General features: G+C 32.7%; 2 protein-coding genes and 1 pseudogene across 13 annotated transcripts; 2 read left to right on the top strand and 1 right to left on the bottom strand.

The window, feature by feature from the left end:
- The first annotated feature begins 1,760 nt into the window (after positions 1-1,760).
- LOC113853693 (ABC transporter C family member 3-like) lies at positions 1,761-8,025 on the top strand. Of its 12 annotated transcripts, none has more exons than XM_027484218.1 (11): positions 1,761-2,844; positions 2,896-4,129; positions 4,533-4,619; positions 4,712-5,362; positions 5,484-5,648; positions 5,918-6,212; positions 6,323-6,537; positions 6,666-6,971; positions 7,173-7,236; positions 7,360-7,599; positions 7,705-8,025. In XM_027484218.1, the coding sequence occupies exons 1-11, from the start codon at positions 1,793-1,795 to the stop codon at positions 7,815-7,817; spliced, it is 4,422 nt and encodes a 1,473-aa protein (XP_027340019.1). In that variant the 5' UTR covers positions 1,761-1,792; the 3' UTR covers positions 7,818-8,025. The 12 variants fall into 12 exon arrangements, with proteins under 12 accessions (XP_027340019.1, XP_027340018.1, XP_027340020.1 ...); XM_027484217.1 differs by adding an exon at positions 5,825-5,844 and having other exon boundaries at positions 1,761-4,129; positions 4,712-5,342; positions 5,981-6,212; positions 7,705-7,884; XM_027484219.1 differs by having other exon boundaries at positions 1,761-4,129; positions 6,666-6,879; positions 6,955-6,971; positions 7,705-7,884.
- Positions 8,026-9,015: 990 nt separating this feature from the next.
- On the top strand, positions 9,016-15,565 carry LOC113854378 (annotated as a pseudogene).
- A 692-nt stretch (positions 15,566-16,257) lies between these two features.
- LOC113855304 (vacuolar protein 8) lies at positions 16,258-18,790 on the bottom strand. The gene is made up of 2 exons (XM_027486891.1): positions 18,631-18,790; positions 16,258-18,366 (listed from the first exon to the last, which is right to left on the bottom strand). Exon 2 carries the CDS (start codon positions 18,317-18,319, stop codon positions 16,925-16,927), a length of 1,395 nt encoding a protein of 464 aa, XP_027342692.1. The 5' UTR covers positions 18,320-18,366; positions 18,631-18,790; the 3' UTR covers positions 16,258-16,924.
- Between the last annotated feature and the right edge of the window lie 69 nt (positions 18,791-18,859).

Raw genomic sequence — 18,859 nt, 5'->3', positions numbered from 1 at the left:
TCCAACAGGAAAGTCTTTAAAAAGATATCAAAGTAATTTTAAAAACGGAAAGTGTTTTGATATGCTTCACTTTAGGCGTCCTTTATATTTTGTGCGTATTTTTAAGATGTGTATACAAAGAAAATAAAAGATAAAAAATATAATATATAATATATGATATCCGATTTTACCACCTAAATTAGCACATTATGAATTTATGATAGAAATAGTAAAAACAACAAAAAAAATATTCCAGGTTTTGGAGACAGGTTTCCATTATATTCTTGGTCATCGATCCTAATCCGATTTGTTGTCTTATTTTTTAAAAAATTATGTATTTTTAAATAGTTGTATATTAATAATAATTTTAAAAATAATTACTCATATTTGTATAATTTGATAATTTATTTTATATCAATATTATTTATTATACAATATAACTTACTTTTACTTTCAGATCTTTCAAATTTATGGGACTGTAGGACGCTTTCTTAGATACACACACAAACAAAGAACAAGCAAAAGTTAGTCAAAACGCGTGCATTGAAATTGAAAAGAGCAAAGATACTTAGACCAAATACGACAAACATGTTCAAAACCATTTGCTTGCAAAGAAAATGATGTCTTGGAGCCATGTGAAGTCCTTGCAATAGTCACTAATTTAATCTCACTAACCTTGTTCATCCAAATTAGCCCTGTTTATTGATTATTTGTGTTCATGTAATCTCAATCATTCGTTTTGCACTATATATTAAATTTTTTAAAAATTATATAATTTATACACTATTGGTTTGGATTCCATGGTTTATGCAAAAATGTTTCCTATTTGAGAGGTAGTTTTTTAAGAGAAGAGAGAGATTTTTTTTAATATTCTCTTGCAATTTATGCTTTTACATTAATTTTAATTATTAAAATCCATTATACTCGCATTTATGTCTTGGTTCCATTTCTATATTTGAACTTTAATGTAATTGGTGATATATAATTGGATCCCACTTAAAATGTTACTTAATAAAGGCTTGAGTTTAAAAAAAAAAAAAAACCTTCAATAAATTTAGATTAAATTTTTATGCGGTTTGTTTTAACAAAATCCTATAAAGTTGCCTAATAATTTTTCTGCATTGACGTTATTAAGAAATGTGAAATTTATTAATTTCAGTTAAGAAATTCTATAAGCTCACTTCTATATATATAAAAATATTTGGTACACCTTTTGAAAAAGATACGATATTAGACAACATTAGAAGCTTTTCTTATAGGTACAATCGACTATTATAAGAAATTCAAAAAGCTTTTTTATTCAACTAAAACAAACATTAAAACAATATGTAATAATGGTTTCAAAGGGGTATTCTTTAATATTAAAATAAATATAATACACAAGACGTGATTCCCCTGATTGACTCCAACAATAATTAAATTGAACTATATATAAGATATGATTCTAGCTCTCTGCCCAAGGTGGACATTCATATGCCATTGAAAAGAAATCTTGCCTTAATAGCCAACATCATCATCTTCCAAAGTTTCCGACCATCAAAAATGAAATTCACCGTTCTTCTAACTTGGTGTTTATCTTGAACGCCCTCTTCCAAAGTCCCAATTATCTCTCTCTCTCAGACATCAGTCACTCACTTGTCAGTTGCCACCTTTATTTTTTTTTAATAATTCTAACTTCAAAGTCAACAAGTCAACCTTTACTCTTCTTTACCCCGAAAAATCAACCCAAAGTGAAGCTTCTTACTTGTTTTTGTTTCTTTAAATGTAAGGTATTGTCATATTCTTACTCTTCTCTCACTATTCTTCTTCCATAATGCACCATGTAGCTGAGTTTTTCCTTCAACCCTTTTTCACACGTGGGGTGTCTGCTTCACTACACCTAGTGTTGTTACTGGTGTTTCTTGTGTTTTGGATATGGAAGAAAGTCCGAGTGGATCATAGAGGAAAGAATGAAAGAAATGAATTCCATAGTACTGGTTTCTTGTACTATAAACACAGTTTGGTTTCTGGCGTAGTTATTTGTGTACTCAACCTTGTTTTGTGCATAGTAACCTACTTTTATTTGTATAATAAACATCATGGTTTACAGGAGTTTGTCACAGTTTCTGGTTTGGCTCTCAGAACAGTTGTTTGGGGTGTTGTTTGTGCTTATTTGCATTCTAAAAGGTTCAAAGCACATGAACCGAGTTTCCCATGTTTGTTGAAAATTTGGAGCTGGGTTTTTGCCTTTGTTTCTTGTTGTTGCCTTGTTATAGACTTTGTTGTCTATGGGAACCATATTTTCTTGCCAATTATATTCCTTGTTTCTGACACTGGTTCCATTTTTATGGGTTTTTTTCTATGTTATGTGGCATTTTCTGTTAACAATGTGACTAAACTTGCCCCACTTGAAGAGACCCTTTTGAATGGTGACTCCAGTGTAAGCAACAATTGTGCTCCCAATAAGACTAGTGGAAATGAAAATTTAACCCTTTATTCAAATGCTGGATTTTTCAGCATGCTCACTTTCTCTTGGGTTAGTCCATTAATAACTCTAGGCAATGAGAAGACTTTAGACCATGAGGACCTTCCACTGCTAGCTACTGATGATAGTGCTTATGGGACTTTCCCAACTTTTAGAAACAAACTTGAGTCAGAGTGTGGTAGTGTTAGGAGAGTGACCACTTTTAAGCTGGTGAAGGTGTTATTCTTGTCAACATGGCAAGGGGTTCTCTTATCAGGTTTATTTGCATTCTTATACACATTTGCTTCTTATGTTGGACCCTATCTTATTGACATCCTTGTTCAATACATCAATGGGGAAGAAAAATTTAAAAATGAAGGATATGTTTTGACTGTAGCATTTGTCGCTGCAAAGATTGTGGAGTGTCTTTCACAGAGGCATTGGATGTTTAGGTTCCAACAGGTTGGAGTTAGGATGCAATCAATGTTGGTGGCAATGATCTATGCTAAAGGTTTGACTCTTTCATGTCAATGGAAGGAGGGTCGCAGTAGTGGTGAAATCATCAACCTATTGACTGTTGATGCTGCAAGGATTGGTGAATTTTGTTGGTACATGCATGATCCATGGATGTGTGTTCTGCAAGTTTCTTTGGCCTTGTTAATTCTATATAGGAGTGTAGGGGTTGCTTCAATAGCTGCTCTTGCTGCCACTGTAATTGTGATGTTATTAAACCTTCCTGTGTCATCATTGCAAGAAAAGTTCCAAAGTAAGGTAATGGAGTTCAAAGATAAAAGAATGAAGGCAACATCTGAGATTCTAAAGAGCATGAGGATTCTAAAATTGCAGGCATGGGAGATGAAGTTCTTATCAAAGATTATTGAGCTTAGGAAGACTGAGGAGACATGGCTAAAAAAATTTCTAGTTGGCACAGCAGTTATTAGATTTCTCTTCCATAATGCGCCAACTTTTATTGCTGTGGTTACTTTCGGTACTTGTGTTCTTGTTGGAATCCCACTTGAATCAGGCAAGGTCTTATCAGCACTTGCAACATTCAGAATTCTTCAAATGCCCATCTATAGTCTTCCTGACACAATTTCAATGATTACACAAACTAAGGTTTCCCTTGATAGGATAGTATCATTTCTTCGTCTAGATGACTTGCAGACTGATGTAGTAGAGAAACTTCCACCAGGTAGTTCTGATATAGCAATTGAAGTAGTAGATGGAAATTTCTCTTGGGATATATCTTCTCCTAATACAACATTGAAAAATATAAATCTCACAGTTTTTCATGGTATGAGGGTTGCTGTTTGTGGTACTGTTGGATCAGGCAAGTCTAGTTTACTTTCTTGTATAATAGGTGAAGTACCAAAGATATCTGGGACACTGAAGGTGTGTGGAACAAAGGCTTATGTTGCTCAATCGCCATGGATACAGAGTGGAAAGATAGAAGACAACATATTATTTGGTAAAGAGATGGACAGGGAAAAGTATGAGAAGGTGCTAGAAGCATGTTCCTTGACAAAAGACCTTGAGATTCTACCGTTTGGTGATCAGACAATTATTGGAGAGAAGGGAATCAATTTGAGTGGTGGACAGAAGCAAAGAGTACAAATAGCCCGTGCTCTATACCAAGATGCTGACATATATCTGTTTGATGATCCCTTCAGTGCTGTGGATGCTCATACAGGATCACATCTTTTTAAGGTACTATTGTTTTTCTAAACTCTATTGTTTTCCGTGCAATCTAGTTGTTTTTATTGGTAAGCTAATTTAAGACTTCCAAATTTTTTACACAATCTTTGAACCTTTCTAGACATTCTGAACTTTAAAGAGTATTTAGTTCAATGTATTATCGAAGTGACTCAAAATTAACTGAGTGAGTGAGTTTGGATGTCTCCAAAAGTTGTGTATAAAAATTAAAAATAAATCCTTCTTTCCATTGTTATGGGCTTGTATAATAAGGTCTCCTGGAACTCTATGAATCTGATTTCTATAGATTTCAACTGTATATTGTGGACATGGATACATCTATACAATTACACTAGTTTTGTCTTGCATTTGGATGGACAAACTCATCTGATTTTACATTTACACTACACTGTATCAGGAATGCTTGCTAGGCCTTTTAAAATCAAAAACTGTGATATACATCACTCATCAAGTAGAGTTCTTACCTGATGCTGATCTAATATTGGTGAGTGATTCATAGATTTCTTACTCAAAAATCCAAATATATGCATTTAGTCAATTTACTACATATTTGACGCTTGCATACAATTTGTTTAGGTCATGAGAGAAGGAAGGATTACTCAATCAGGAAAATACAATGACATTCTCAGGGCAGGGACTGATTTTATGGAACTTGTAGGTGCACATAGAGAAGCTTTGTCTTCAATTAAGTCCTTAGAAAGAAAACCAACATTTAAAACATCAAGTATCTCCAAGGATGACACAAATTTGCTAAGTGATTTTGAACTTGAGAACAATGTGGAAAACATAGATGATCAAGGTGACAAGTCAGATGATGCAGTTGAGCCCAAAGGCCAACTTGTTAAAGAAGAAGAACGCGAAACAGGTCGAGTTGGGTTTAGAGTCTACTGGAAATACATAACATCAGCTTATGGGGGAGCTCTTTTACCCTTCATATTACTTTCACAGACACTCACTGTGTTTTTTCAGATAGCAAGCAATTATTGGATGACTTTGGCAACTCCTGTTTCAGAAACAGCAGAACCTGATATTGACAGTGTTACACTTATGGTTGTCTATGTTGCTTTGGCAAGTGGAAGTTCCATTTTCACCCTCTTCAGAGCATTTCTTGCTGTATTAGCTGGATACAAGACAGCCACTACACTCTTCAATAAAATGCATTTCTGCTTTATTCGAGCACCAATATCTTTTTTTGATGCCACCCCAAGTGGGCGAATCCTTAACAGAGTATGTCATAATATGTTTATAATTTAATTTGAATAGACAAATTATTTACCTGATCATATGGCTAGTGCATTATTCTTTAATGCCATTGTTGTCTAAATATTAGGTATGCCTTTTGTTTCAGGCTTCAACAGATCAAAGCACACTAGATATGAGCATTGGAAATCTATTTTGGGGAGTTACCTTCAATGTAGTTCAACTCTTTGGAAATATTGTGGTGATGTCTCAAGCCACATGGCAGGTGTTAATAGTATTGATTCCTGTCATGGCAGCATGTATATGGTACCAGGTAGTTTCCTAAATAATTTCGAAGCTATAATCCTATATCATATATGCCACTAACATCAAATGTCACCAAATGAATTTGATTTTGACTTTCATCCATCCTATTTTATTTTTCAAGGTACACGTTTTCCTCATTGATTAAGTATTGCGGTTAATTTCATCACATTATTTGAAGTTTAGAGAGGAAGAAAAAGAAAAAAAAATGAATTTGACCGATATTATTGTGCAAACAATATCATTATGTATACTAACAGATTGCTTCATTCAATGCAGCGATATTATTCTGCATCAGCAAGGGAATTGGCACGATTAGTTGGTACATGCCAAGCTCCAGTTATACAACATTTTTCTGAAACAATTTCTGGAGCAACAACCATAAGAAGTTTTGAGCAAGAATCAAGGTTTAATGACATAAATATGAAATTGATAGACAGATATTCCCAACCCAAATTGTACAGTAGTACTGCAATAGAGTGGCTGTGTTTCAGATTGGATTTTTTGTCCACTTTAACATTTGCCTGCTGTTTGGTTTTCTTGATTTCTTTTCCAAATTCAATTACTACTCCTGGTGAGTGCTTCAAATATATATATATATATATTCACTGGTCGTACCTTAATCTTTAAGACACTAAGCATAAAACTCCATTCCTTATTTACTTCAATTTTGTTTTTGTGAAGGCATTGCGGGGTTGGCTGTGACATATGGACTAAATCTAAACTCAATACAATTTAAAATAATCTGGTTTCTTTGCAATGTGGAGAACAAAATTATATCTGTTGAAAGAATACTCCAATACACCTCCATCCCAAGTGAAGCTTCTCTTGTAATAAAAGACCATCAACCAGATCATTCATGGCCATCATTTGGAGAGGTTCATATTCAGGATTTACAGGTACATTTCAAAGGTTATTCATTTGTTATATTCTAAATTGAAGCCTACGATTATATTATTCTCTCGGTTGCGAGTCTGTCCTGGTTTTTATATGGTATACACCCTAAATGATAAAGTGTTCAAAACAGGTTCGATATGCTCCTCACTTGCCTCTTGTTTTACGCGGTCTTACTTGCACTTTTACTGCTGGAGCAAAAACTGGTATTGTGGGAAGAACAGGAAGTGGAAAATCAACTCTAGTTCAAACACTATTCCGGCTCATTGAACCTGTTGCTGGACAATTATTGATAGATAGCATCAACATCTCTTTGATTGGAATTCATGATTTGCGGTCTAGACTAAGCATTATTCCTCAGGATCCAACAATGTTTGAAGGGACTGTAAGAAGCAACCTGGACCCACTGGAAGAGTACACAGATGAACAGATTTGGGAGGTAATTTGGTAGCTTATATGACACTATGAAGAACTTGACTCTTTTTTTGTCTAGACCACAGCTATTCTCCATTGGAGATAATCCTGTTTGAGCCGAGTAGAGTTACTATAGGCAGCAAAGCTCTCCCTCTATGTAGTTAATATAACAACTTGTCTCTTTGATGCAAATCATACATACATGTTAATTTATTTTATATTTCAGGCCTTAGATATGTGCCAACTTGGAGAGGAAGTAAGGAAAAAAGAAGGGAAGCTTGATTCCATGGGTTAGACTCCTCGAAACTTTGAATATATATATATAACCTGTGTTACAAGTCACAGTTATATATCTAAGTGTAGTAAGAAATTAGAAATAAGAATGTGTTACTTATCATTATGAGTTTTTGCAGTTACTGAGAATGGAGAAAATTGGAGTATGGGTCAAAGGCAGTTAGTCTGCCTTGGCCGCGTTCTACTGAAGAAAAGCAAGATCTTGATTCTAGATGAAGCTACTGCATCAGTTGATGCAGCCACAGATAATATTATTCAGCAAACAGTTAAGCAACATTTCTCAGGATGCACAGTCATTACCATTGCTCATAGGATAACTTCAATCCTTGATAGTGACATGGTTCTGTTCCTAAATCAAGGTGAGCATAACTTTTTTTCTTACCCTTCTTTTTTTTGTCACCTTTTCTTTCTTCTTTTCCTCATCATAAATATTAATATTATTTTTCTTCATATTGATCCTGCAGGGCTTATTGAGGAATATGATTCACCAAAGAAACTGCTTAAGAATAAATCTTCATCTCTTGCTCATTTAGTCGCAGAATACACAAGGAGATCAAACTCTGGTTTTGGAAATTGAACTAGTATTGAATTGGAATTAGTCATGAATCACATATGTTGTTTGTGATGATATAAATTCACTGGTCTTGGGCATAGATTTTGATGCTTACACTTTATTGTAGTCTTATAGAGACTTGAATGGGACTCACTGTTTGTCACGAATAGTTGATTTAACTTCAACGCTCATTCGAATAGGTATAGCTTTAAAATAAATATTAGAAATTAAGTCAAATTACTTTTGCTTTGGTGAATTGTTTGAGATATATACAAATTTGAAGAATGGTAACTAATTAACTCTCTAATACACTATTTTTGCCACTTTTTTTTTTTCTAAAACCAATTAAAAATTACAAATATTATGTAAATTTTTCTTTTTCTCACATCTAAATTAATGTTTCTCTTTCATATTACTCTGTAATTTTTAATAAATTTTTGTTTAACAGTGTGTTGTTAGCAATTTTTCAAATAAATTTATGTCTAATAAATTTGGTTACACACAGTACCTTCAAGTACATTTAGGAAAAATAGGGAGTACTACACTTCCATAAGCACTGGGTCAGCCACCTTGTGTTTGTCAAAGTATAGATTTGCCAAAGTTATGTGCATTTTTTTTAACTTTGATCTTTTAAATAACATTTGATAGTTTATATTTATTATTTTTATTTTTATGATAACTAAGTATTTTCATTTAAGTCATTCCTTGTGAAGAAAAAAAAAATACTTGTTATGCATGCTTATATATGATATATAAGCATGTAAGTATAAGTTTGTTACTATGTACATATATCATTTTTAACGTAAATTCTTATGAATAAATTTGAAGATAATCTCTTATAATATTATATATATATATATATATATATATATATATATATACATAATAATCTCTTATAATATTATATTTAAAATTTAACGATTATTTTTTTTTTTTTGAGGAATTCGTATATAAACAAATCGCATGAGCTTAAAACTAATAATTAACCGATAATATAACTAGATTACACGTTACCTAAAATTGAAATAACCCTAAATTATGTAATGAAATGATTTGTCAGTGTCACTTCATTAGTTTTAAAAGTTTCGTTCAATAGTTTCATCCAGCTCGACTTTGATTAGGGAAAAGTACCAATTTCAATTGAGATTTCAACGATTTTTCTTTCTCAAATTCTTATGCATCAAAATTTGATTTTGATTTCTTGGGTAATTTTCATTTAGAGATGGCATTTCAACCTTTTGTTTTGGGTCGACCAGTCTTCAAGTTTGACTCAAGGGTACTTTGCACTCAGCATGAAAATTGGCCAAAGAGAACACCGATTAAAGCATTGGCCAAAAATAGTGGATACTCATTACCCTTAATGCCGAAGTGTATTGAAACATGCACATTTGGAGGCTCTTTGGTTTTTGGTCGTAGGGAGGATGATTTTATAGTGTTTGGAAAAAGTGGCATGGGATGTTTATGTCTGGATAGAAGTAGTGAATGTTCTAATGAAAACAATAATGTTTTCAAGTGGAATTTAAACTTTTTTCTTGAGTTACTGAAGAGGATGATGATCATTTTGGCTGCAACTGTTTGTGGAATATTGGTGTTTGGATGTAAACCAGCCTTGGCATTGTAGTATGTGTTGACTATTGTAGAGAAGAGCAAACTGTTTCTTAGGAATGCATGGCCCAAAGTGTTGCCAGTTTTTATGATATTTAAGGAGCAAGGGTTGGTACTGACTCTCCTTTTGGCTCTTTCTGCTTTCTTCTCAATGGCAGAGACTTCAATTACCACCCTTTGGCCTTGGAAGGTATCACTTTACTTTTTTAATTCTCTTGTTAGAATGCTACATTGTTATAAGCATTACTAGTTTTATTCCCCTAAAGTTTGTTTTTGCTATCAGAACATACAGGTGTAAGTGTAATCAATTTGGTCTTCATGTAATTCATGGGAGGAATATATTCAGTGACAAATCCCTTACTGTAACACATTATTTTTTTTTTCCTTTTTATTTTCAATTTTAAATTCAAAATATTTTTTAAATTTGTGAATATGTTCTTTATAGTTTGAATACTTTTAATTTTATATTCTATACTTCTCAATTTTTACTTGAATTAATTATACATGTCTTGTTTTTAACTTAAAACTTTTCTCTTGAATAATTTTTATTTCTTTTATATTTGTCTTAAATTTAAACACACTTATGCAAAACAAGTCGGTAAACACATCAAAATGGTCCTTCAATGTTAAATTTTGACATCAAATTGACCATTTGGAGGATCAAATTACATGTTTAGTTGATTCTTTATATAATAATGCTAGAGCTACTTAAATTTCTCACAACGCATTTTCAAACTCTTTTTCTCTCTCTATCTCTCTCCATTGTTCCATCTATATTATCCCACCCTTCTCTATCTTCTCTTCCTATCTCTCTCCTTTGATATAGAATTTTGATATATTAGTAGCATTATACTTCTTCATACACCTATTTATTGTAATACATAAATTGACTGAAGAGTGTGAATACTTTTAACAGTGCCACTTAAGCATTTGATCTCTCTAACTCAACTACATATTTTTGAGGAAATTAAGTGTTACTGATTTAAGCCTTAAGTGGTATATTATTTCCCTTTCCTTTCAGAAATGTTTTCCACTTCTTTAGTATCCCTGCATTTTTGGGCATTTAGTTGCATTACCGTATGAATAATTTACCTAATCAAATTCATGAAGTCAAATAATTGTTGATGTAATTGTAGGTTCGTGAGTTAGCTGAAAAGGAGTCCGAAAATGGAGTCTTCAAACTACTCAGAAGTGATGTTACCCGATTTCTTACAACCATACTTATTGGCACAACGTATAATTCCCCTTTGAACTTTCATTGATATGTGTTCATTGAAAATTATTATATATTCAATGTATTCCTCTTTCTTATTTTAGGCTATTTTATTGTATGCAGTGTGGTTAATATTGGAGCAACAGCTCTGGTCACAGAAGCTGCAACTGCAGTATTTGGCGAAGCTGGTGTTAGTGCAGCAACTGGAGTGATGACTGTATGTTTATTATTCATGCTACAGTATCCATTTAATTTTTATTTTTTTATTCTGATTATAAACTGTTTCTTGTATAATAGGATGTTATATACCAAAACATTCTCATTACTTGAATGTATTATCTTGTTATGCTAATAAGTATGCAAGTTTGTGCATAAATGTCCGTAGAAATGTGTCTTTGTAGAGTTTCACAAATATTTAATTTATCTCTTGATTCTACTCTCCATAATCTAACAAGGTTGCCATTTTGCTTCTCACTGAGATCACTCCAAAAAGTTTAGCAGTTCATAATGCCACAGAAGTGGCTCGGATAGTGGTAAGTTGTAATTTTCTTTACATTCCTTTAATAATCCTTGGAAATCAGAAATTATGAAGATTATACATTTGAATGTACTTGATCTTTTTATTTAATTTCTTTTTATAATAAATATTGGTTCTGATGTGTCCAGGTGAAGCCAGTGGCATGGCTTTCCCTGGTTTTGTACCCTGTAGGAAGAGTTGTAACATATCTCTCAGTGGGGATACTAAAATTGCTTGGCATAAAAGCAAGAAGGTATGCTGAAAACACAGCCTTAAAATAAATTATTCATCTTGAGATATTTTCTTGTTTAATACTGTTGCTTCTTGCTAATGTTTTTACTAAGTCTAATTTATTCTGTAGTGAAGAATTAGTCTCTTCATAGAGGGGAAAATATTTCGTATTTGCACTCGCATTACCTGTCCATTTTTTATGGTTGAGTTGTATGTTAATCTGACACCTAAAAGTCATTGCAAAGGGTGTTACTTGAGAAAGTCAATTATTACAATTATGTACGGGTTGCTACTTGTAATTTTTTTCCCTTTTTCTTAATTATTGGTGGAATTTAATGGATTCAAAATTTGGTCAAAATCAAAATGCATAAGGCAGTGAAGTTTTTTTTCTTTATGCTGTTGAACTATAATTCTAGTATACTGCTAACAAAAATATAATCATGTGTATTTTCCCATTCTGTTTCTAAAGAACAACCTTTGATTAACCAACTTATTTTAACTTTTATGTAACTTAAAATAGTCCATGAGAAACTCTTCCATTTAGGATGCTATTATATTTTTGGGAAGCTAACTGTGGATTATTTGATAACGTCATACGGAAACATATTTTCATATATTGCAGTTATCGTTATGGACATTCTCCTTGAATCATTCAAAATTCCATACTAACGATCCTTGTTTACTGTGTCAGTGAGCCATATGTTACTGAGGAAGAGCTAAAATTGATGGTAAGAGGTGCAGAATTAAGTGGGGCAATAGAGGAGGAAGAACAGGTAATGAATATTATGTTTATTGATCTAGAAATAATAATAATATCCATTCTTCGTTTTATACATTCAATATCTGTCTCTTTTTTCAAGAAAATGAAATTTCATGAATCTGTCAACGTTATAAAACTTTTTTTTCATATTGCAATTTTAATTTCTTTAGTCCCTTCTGTAAAAATAAATTGATATGTGCTGTGTTAATCTTTATGCTACTTCACTACACTTGAAGAAAAAAATACTTTATTATTAAAGCTATATAATATAGTTTATAGGATATGATAGAAAATGTGCTGGAGATAAAAGTAACACGAGTCAGAGAGGTTATGACCCCTCTTGTTGATGTTGTTGCAATTGATGCAAGTGCTAGTCTAGTCGATTTTCAAAACATGTGGAGTGAAAATCAGTACTCAAGGTATTTATAGACTTTATTGCTTCACATTGACTTTGATTTTAGTTTTTCCAATGTGGTAACTGGATTTTGATGTGTTCCTAGGATACCTGTTTTTGAGAAACTTGTTGATCATATAATCAGTATTGCATATGCTATGGATCTGCTGGATTTTCTTCAGAAGGTTCGGTGGAAATTTTAGTCCTTAAACGTTATGTTTAGAGTTATAATTGCTTTGCCTATTAATTTAATTTACTAATCTCATTGTTTACTGAATGAAAATTTGTTTGATTTTGAAGGGTGAGGTACTAGATACTACTGCTGTTCAAGAATTGGCTCACGACCCTGTACATTTTGTGCCTGGTAACTTCTTTCTTTCTTGAGTTTGTGTGGAAAAAAAATTCTGATAGTACTTTCTGTGGCTAATGTAGTATATGCCTCCTTTATGTCATCATGGAGGATTAGTTTAAGAGGAAAGTATTTTATACCTGTTTAGTTTATTATAATATGTTGAATGATTAGTTCTTAGTACTTATTTTGTAGATTCAATGTCCATTTGGGATCTTCTGAGAGACTTCCGATTCAAGAAGGTTCACATGGCTGTTGTTTGTAACGAGTATGGAGGAACTGTGGGAGTAAGTCAACACTCAACACCAATTTGGAATTCAACTTAGATCCATGTGTTTGACATTAATTATGAATATTTGATGCAGAAAATATGTACTTAACTAAAGATATATCATACTATTTCGCATCTATAATAGTGGAAAGGGAAGTAAATATAACAATAGCAATATGCTATGCTATCATTGTGGAATAATATTCATGAATGACTGAAAAACTACATAAAAAATAAAAATAAAAAACTGCAAGGCTTACTTCTTAGGCGAAGTTAATTAAACTGTAAACAAACCCTTTTTAAGTTGTCTGAATTCTATTTTATGTTGTCTGCCCATGAGTTCCGACAATTTTAGAGAGCTGATTTGTATTATTGTATATAATTATTTATGTGCCGTTTTACAGATTGTAACTCCGGAAGATGTTGTTGAGGAAATTGTTGGTGAAATCTTTGATGAAAACGACTCAAAGGTAAAGCTCAGTGTAAATGTTTGTGCATTTTCTTTCAATTGTTGGTTACTGCTACCGTTTGCTGCAAATATCTACATTGATTTGTGTGTGGAATTTACATTACATAATTTGATGTATTTGATGTGGAAGAGATTCAGAAAAAAACTGGCAACATAAAAATGCAAGCGGAGGGTGTATTTGATGTGGATGCCCAGACATCTATTGATCAGCTCTCTGAATATTTGAACATTAAGATGCCTGAGGTTCACTATTTTATATACATGCAACTTGCATATTTATCTCTGAAGGGCTTGGGATTATGGTTCTATCAAACTTACATTAGTTGCTTGGAGTTAGTGCAAATTTCTTGCTTGATACAAACTCAGGTCTTGCATATTTTTATTGAATTAAATATGTTTTTGGTTCGTATATTTTTGCAAGATTTTGATTTTAATCATTTTTTTTTTTAATTTTGGTCGCTGACTTTTCTTAAAATTGACACATTGTAATCTCTTTGTTAGTCACATAATCGCAAAAGACCAAAAATGTTGAATTTAGGAAAATCAAGTAAAATCAAAATCTCATAAAAATATAGACTAAAAACATAATCAAGCATTTTTTAAGAGACTTTGCTGTTAACAATAATCAATTTGTGAATACTTAAGATGGAGACAATAATGGCTTCATGTTGAAATTATCTATGCAAAGTTGCAAACCACTCAAATTGTTTAGCTCTTAATATTTTGCTTCTATTATTTCAGGGACACCTATACGCACCTATACGAAACTGTATCAGGCTTTGTATGTGAAAAATTTGGATACATTCCAATGGAAGGTGAAAGCATTGAAGTGGTTCTTGAGAGGAAAAATTATGATAATGATAATGGTGTGTCTAATGCTGACCACAAGAATCAGAAAGAGACTCTCAAACTTGAGGTAATTTCTTTGTTGTTAACTGGAATTCATCATTTAAAGAAGTCACTTTGATTTTTTACTTCTGTTTCCCATATATGCAAAGTGCAAAGAATTGAATGGAGCGCATAATTAATGTTAAAGAGTATTAGCCTAATACTCCTTCTAGTCCTTTAATAACATTTTAAAGACTTTTATTCGTAGGACCATTTACAAAATTTTAAGATTTTTTTCTTTATTATTTTACATTTAGTTTTTATTGTTAAACCTTTCTAACTTCTTAACGATTAATATTATAATGAAGTTTAATTTTACATAAGAGGAAACTTAAAATGTTACAATTAATTTTTTAAAAATTATTATGTTAATTATTTCAAAGAACGGAGAAAGTAATATGATTATAATACAAGGACCACGTAATAATATGATAACTTCATATATTGCATTGTTCATAGTTTATAAAGATTCTTGTTGTATCTAATATGCTTTACGAGAATAAGTTTTTTTTTAAAAAAAAAACAAAAACAAAATGAGAAGCTAAATCTAGAGGCTCACTTTTTCTTTTTGCTATTTTCTATTTTGTTTGGCGCAGATTTTATCAGGAAATGCCAGAAAGGTAACAACTGTTCAGTTTAGACGAATAAATGGTGGTCATGAAATGTTGGAGACCAAAGAAGTAACTCGCAAGGCCCCTAAATTGGTGAAAAGAAAATGTAACAGTTGTTAGGATTTATATGCTATCATGTATACTAGAGACATTCACAAATATATCCCTTTAGCTTTTGGTTTAAGTATGTTTATTCTCCCTCGGTCATGAATCACTCTTTCATAAGCTTATACAATAATGGTGTCAAATATGGTTAGATATGCATTTACATTGACACCACAAAAATACCCTTTTCTAATTATAGCTAGAGTACAATTATGACAAACTTTAAGATTTGAAAGTTCTACATGTTTGTTCATCATAGACATACTTGTTTTACCTGTAAGAGGCACAAAAGCCTTTTTCTTTGTGTTTCTTTTTTATTGTCATGCAAAAGTCTTTTTCTAGTTATATAATTTGTGTTATTTATTTAGAGTAACAAGGAAATTGAGCTGATTTAGAGACGCATCATACAGATAAAAAAATGAGAGTCAACTTTCTATAGATTAATGTTTGTCATTACTGTCCGCTGGCTACAATTAGCAATACTATTTTGTGGTGTCATTATTGTATTAGATTTGAAAGAGTGTTCATAACCGGGGGAGAAATAGTTTTGTTTGTATATTATTTTTGTTATTCCTTATTTCCAAAATTTTATGAAAAATTTGGAAAAAAAACAAAATATATTTTTTTAAATTATTAAGTAAAACAAGACAACTGAAAAAGAAAACAGATATACAACAAGTCCAACGCTCTCTCATTGATTTGATAATTTGATTTATTTTTTCATTTTTGAGTTGGGTTAACTAGATTGAGTTCTAATAGATTTACAAGTCCTTGTTAAAAGAATTAAATTATAAAATTTTTGAAAAATTGAAGTGTACAAATCAATTTTAACTTACAAAAAAAGGTTGATTTATTGCGCCTTCTTAATACATCCTATTCCCATTTCACACAATTGCTTGTAGATAAATTTATTCATACTCTTATATAGTGACTATTCATCCAATTTCATCTTCAAAGTTAAAAAACAAACTTATCAAAATTATCATATGCATTAAGCATTAAAAAATTAAAAAGTGTTTTTTCCATTCTTTCAATCTTCAAGACTCTTTAAATTAAAAAAATGGACGACCTTTTAAATATGATATAATCTTGCATTAAAGCCAGAAGATCCCAAATAAAGAGTTTAAGAACGGTTGAGCTGTATAAGTAGGGTAGTAGAACTTAAGGGTCCATCCTCTACACAGATGAAGCATTGCCTTAGCCCAAATGAAAACAATGGGGTGGTAGAGTTTTATGGAGGATGTAGACACACTAAAGAAGCTAAGGAAAATTCAAAAATAATGGCTAATATTTTACAAAATGATTTAGGCAAGAGAGCCAAAATGCAAGTGTCCTTGTGGCTGGATCAAACAAGGAGACAAATAAAAGGAATGGCTATTTCTGATTCATCAGAGATTCAGAATAACATTATTACTGATAACATCATGGTTGACATTTGGCAGCAAAATTATACAAATTCAAGCACTTTCCTACAAGTACAAGGTTATCTGCTCACTCCTTTATATGTGTGTATGCAAACTTCTAGAAATATACAGCAAAGTTATCAAGGATTATCTTTGCATTGGAAAGTTCTCTCTCAGGCTAAGGGATACCCCCGCCCCCCCTCACCCAATTCTCATGACAACACAAGTCTATACTCGAGGGTTAAACTAAAATAACTCGAGATTGATCCCTATTTTGCAAAGGATTTATGAGATCAAAACATACCCTTAAAACGATTATACAAGATCTAGGTTTCGAGTGAGCTGCTCAACACTCATCCTTCGTAAGGATCTAGCCATATGCTCATTTGATGAACGAATAAGAATTAATCTATTCTGCATGTTTCTGAACAAAGGAACATTAATTGCATCAGATACTCTGTCATGATACAATGGATCTTCATAAAAATTGACAAGAGCCTCTGCAGCATTATGCCCTAGTTCCTCAACCTCGTCAACATCATCAACATCGTTCATCAAGTCAATAAGAATTGGAATTGCCCCTGCACCAGCAAATGCCATTCTGTCTTCCCCATCATAACTTAACTGAGCAAACACCCTAGAAGCATTCACCTTTACTTCTTCAGTTCCATTCCTCAAAAGCTCCACAAGAATAGGAATTGCACCTGAATTCCGAACCACAGATGTAGAGTGCTTGTAACCTGACAGATCCCACATCACATCAACAGCAGATGCCTTTGCTTCATCATCACCTTCTCTAAGGATTCTCACCAAATGCCCCGCAATTTCTACAGCATTAGTCTCTGCAACAGCCAATATACAAAACACATCCTCGGCTATCTCCTTACCAGAAGGATCGTGTCCTTGAAGAAGCTCAGCATAAAGTGGGATAGCCCCAGCTCGAGCAACTGGTCTAATGTAATCAACATGAGCAGATATCACACCAAGAGAATTACCAACCAAAAGTTTCGTGGTGTAATCTCCATTATGAAACAATTCCACAAGCGCCTCTATTGCTCCCAATTCAACAAGCATACGCCTAGCCTGTCTCGTGACTCCAAGCAACCCAATTGCTTGACAAGCTCTTTCCCTAGAGACTATGCTCCCAACACCAGCAGCCTCCACAACAAAATTAAGAGCTTCAAATCTCACGAGCGCCTTCCTAACATCCCTCCTCAATGCCAACACACTCAAAATCTCTAACAAATACCACCGAGTATCATCAGTGCAAGAATTCAACAAACTGATTATGATTTCCACCCCACCATTGGTAGCAACCACTATCCTACTTTCCTCACAAAAACTAACAATAACCAGCAAAAACTTCATCAGGACTTTCTTCATCCTTCCATCAGAATGAGGCAACAACCTCATCAAAGAATGAGCGGCACCGTGTTCAGCAATTTCAATTGCCAATTGACCATTTCCTCTACAAGCAATACACTTCAAGCAATAAGCAGCAGCCTCTTGAAATGAAGGAGCGGAATCATTTGAAATAGCATCACCAAGAATCTCAGTGAGAATGGGAATGGTGCAAGATAACACATGCTCAGGGGCATGTTTGGAGAAACGGGCCAGCATGACCATTGCTTTTATTTTCATAGACTTGGTCCCTGAGGCCATAATATTCTGATACTTATTCAATTCTTGCTCCCAATCAACAGGTTTCATGGTTCTAATTCAATCTCGTTAGTGGTTTACTTCAGAAAAATTCAAGCCTAATTCCATGAGCAAAAATTAAAAAATAAGAATCATTATTCAAAATATCCTACTAAAATATCAAAATCAAAACAACCCAAAACAAAAAAATAGAACTGTTAACATAGAAAAAAAAAAATACTGAGTGAAAAAATAAAGTAAAAGAAAAAGTCAGTTAGGAAGCAATAAACAGAGAAATTAAGCATGAAAAACATCAAATGGGAAATACCCTTTTGGCAAAAGTGGGTGAATTTGAAGAGGAGGAAGTGAATCTGATATGATACCTTTGAAAAATCAAAATTTTGACAGCAAAAGAATACTAACGAAAACCGAAGCCGCGCACCGCCTCAAACAGCCGCGTTAGGTCTCAGCCTCAGGTCATCACTCATCACAATCATCTTTGTGTTTTCTTCTCAACTCAATTTCCATTGCGGATTATAAAGCTTTGTGCTTTATTTGCCTGATGAGTGAAATTATGAGGAAAAAAAAAGGAATAAAATAATAATAATAATA

Source organism: Abrus precatorius, unplaced genomic scaffold, assembly GCF_003935025.1.
Source record: "Abrus precatorius isolate BTA unplaced genomic scaffold, Abrus_2018 Scaffold11, whole genome shotgun sequence".
In the NCBI taxonomy this organism is placed as follows: Eukaryota; Viridiplantae; Streptophyta; class Magnoliopsida; order Fabales; family Fabaceae; genus Abrus; species Abrus precatorius.
Note: the sequence above shows the minus strand (reverse complement) of the source record. Positions and strands in the feature narration are given on the sequence as shown.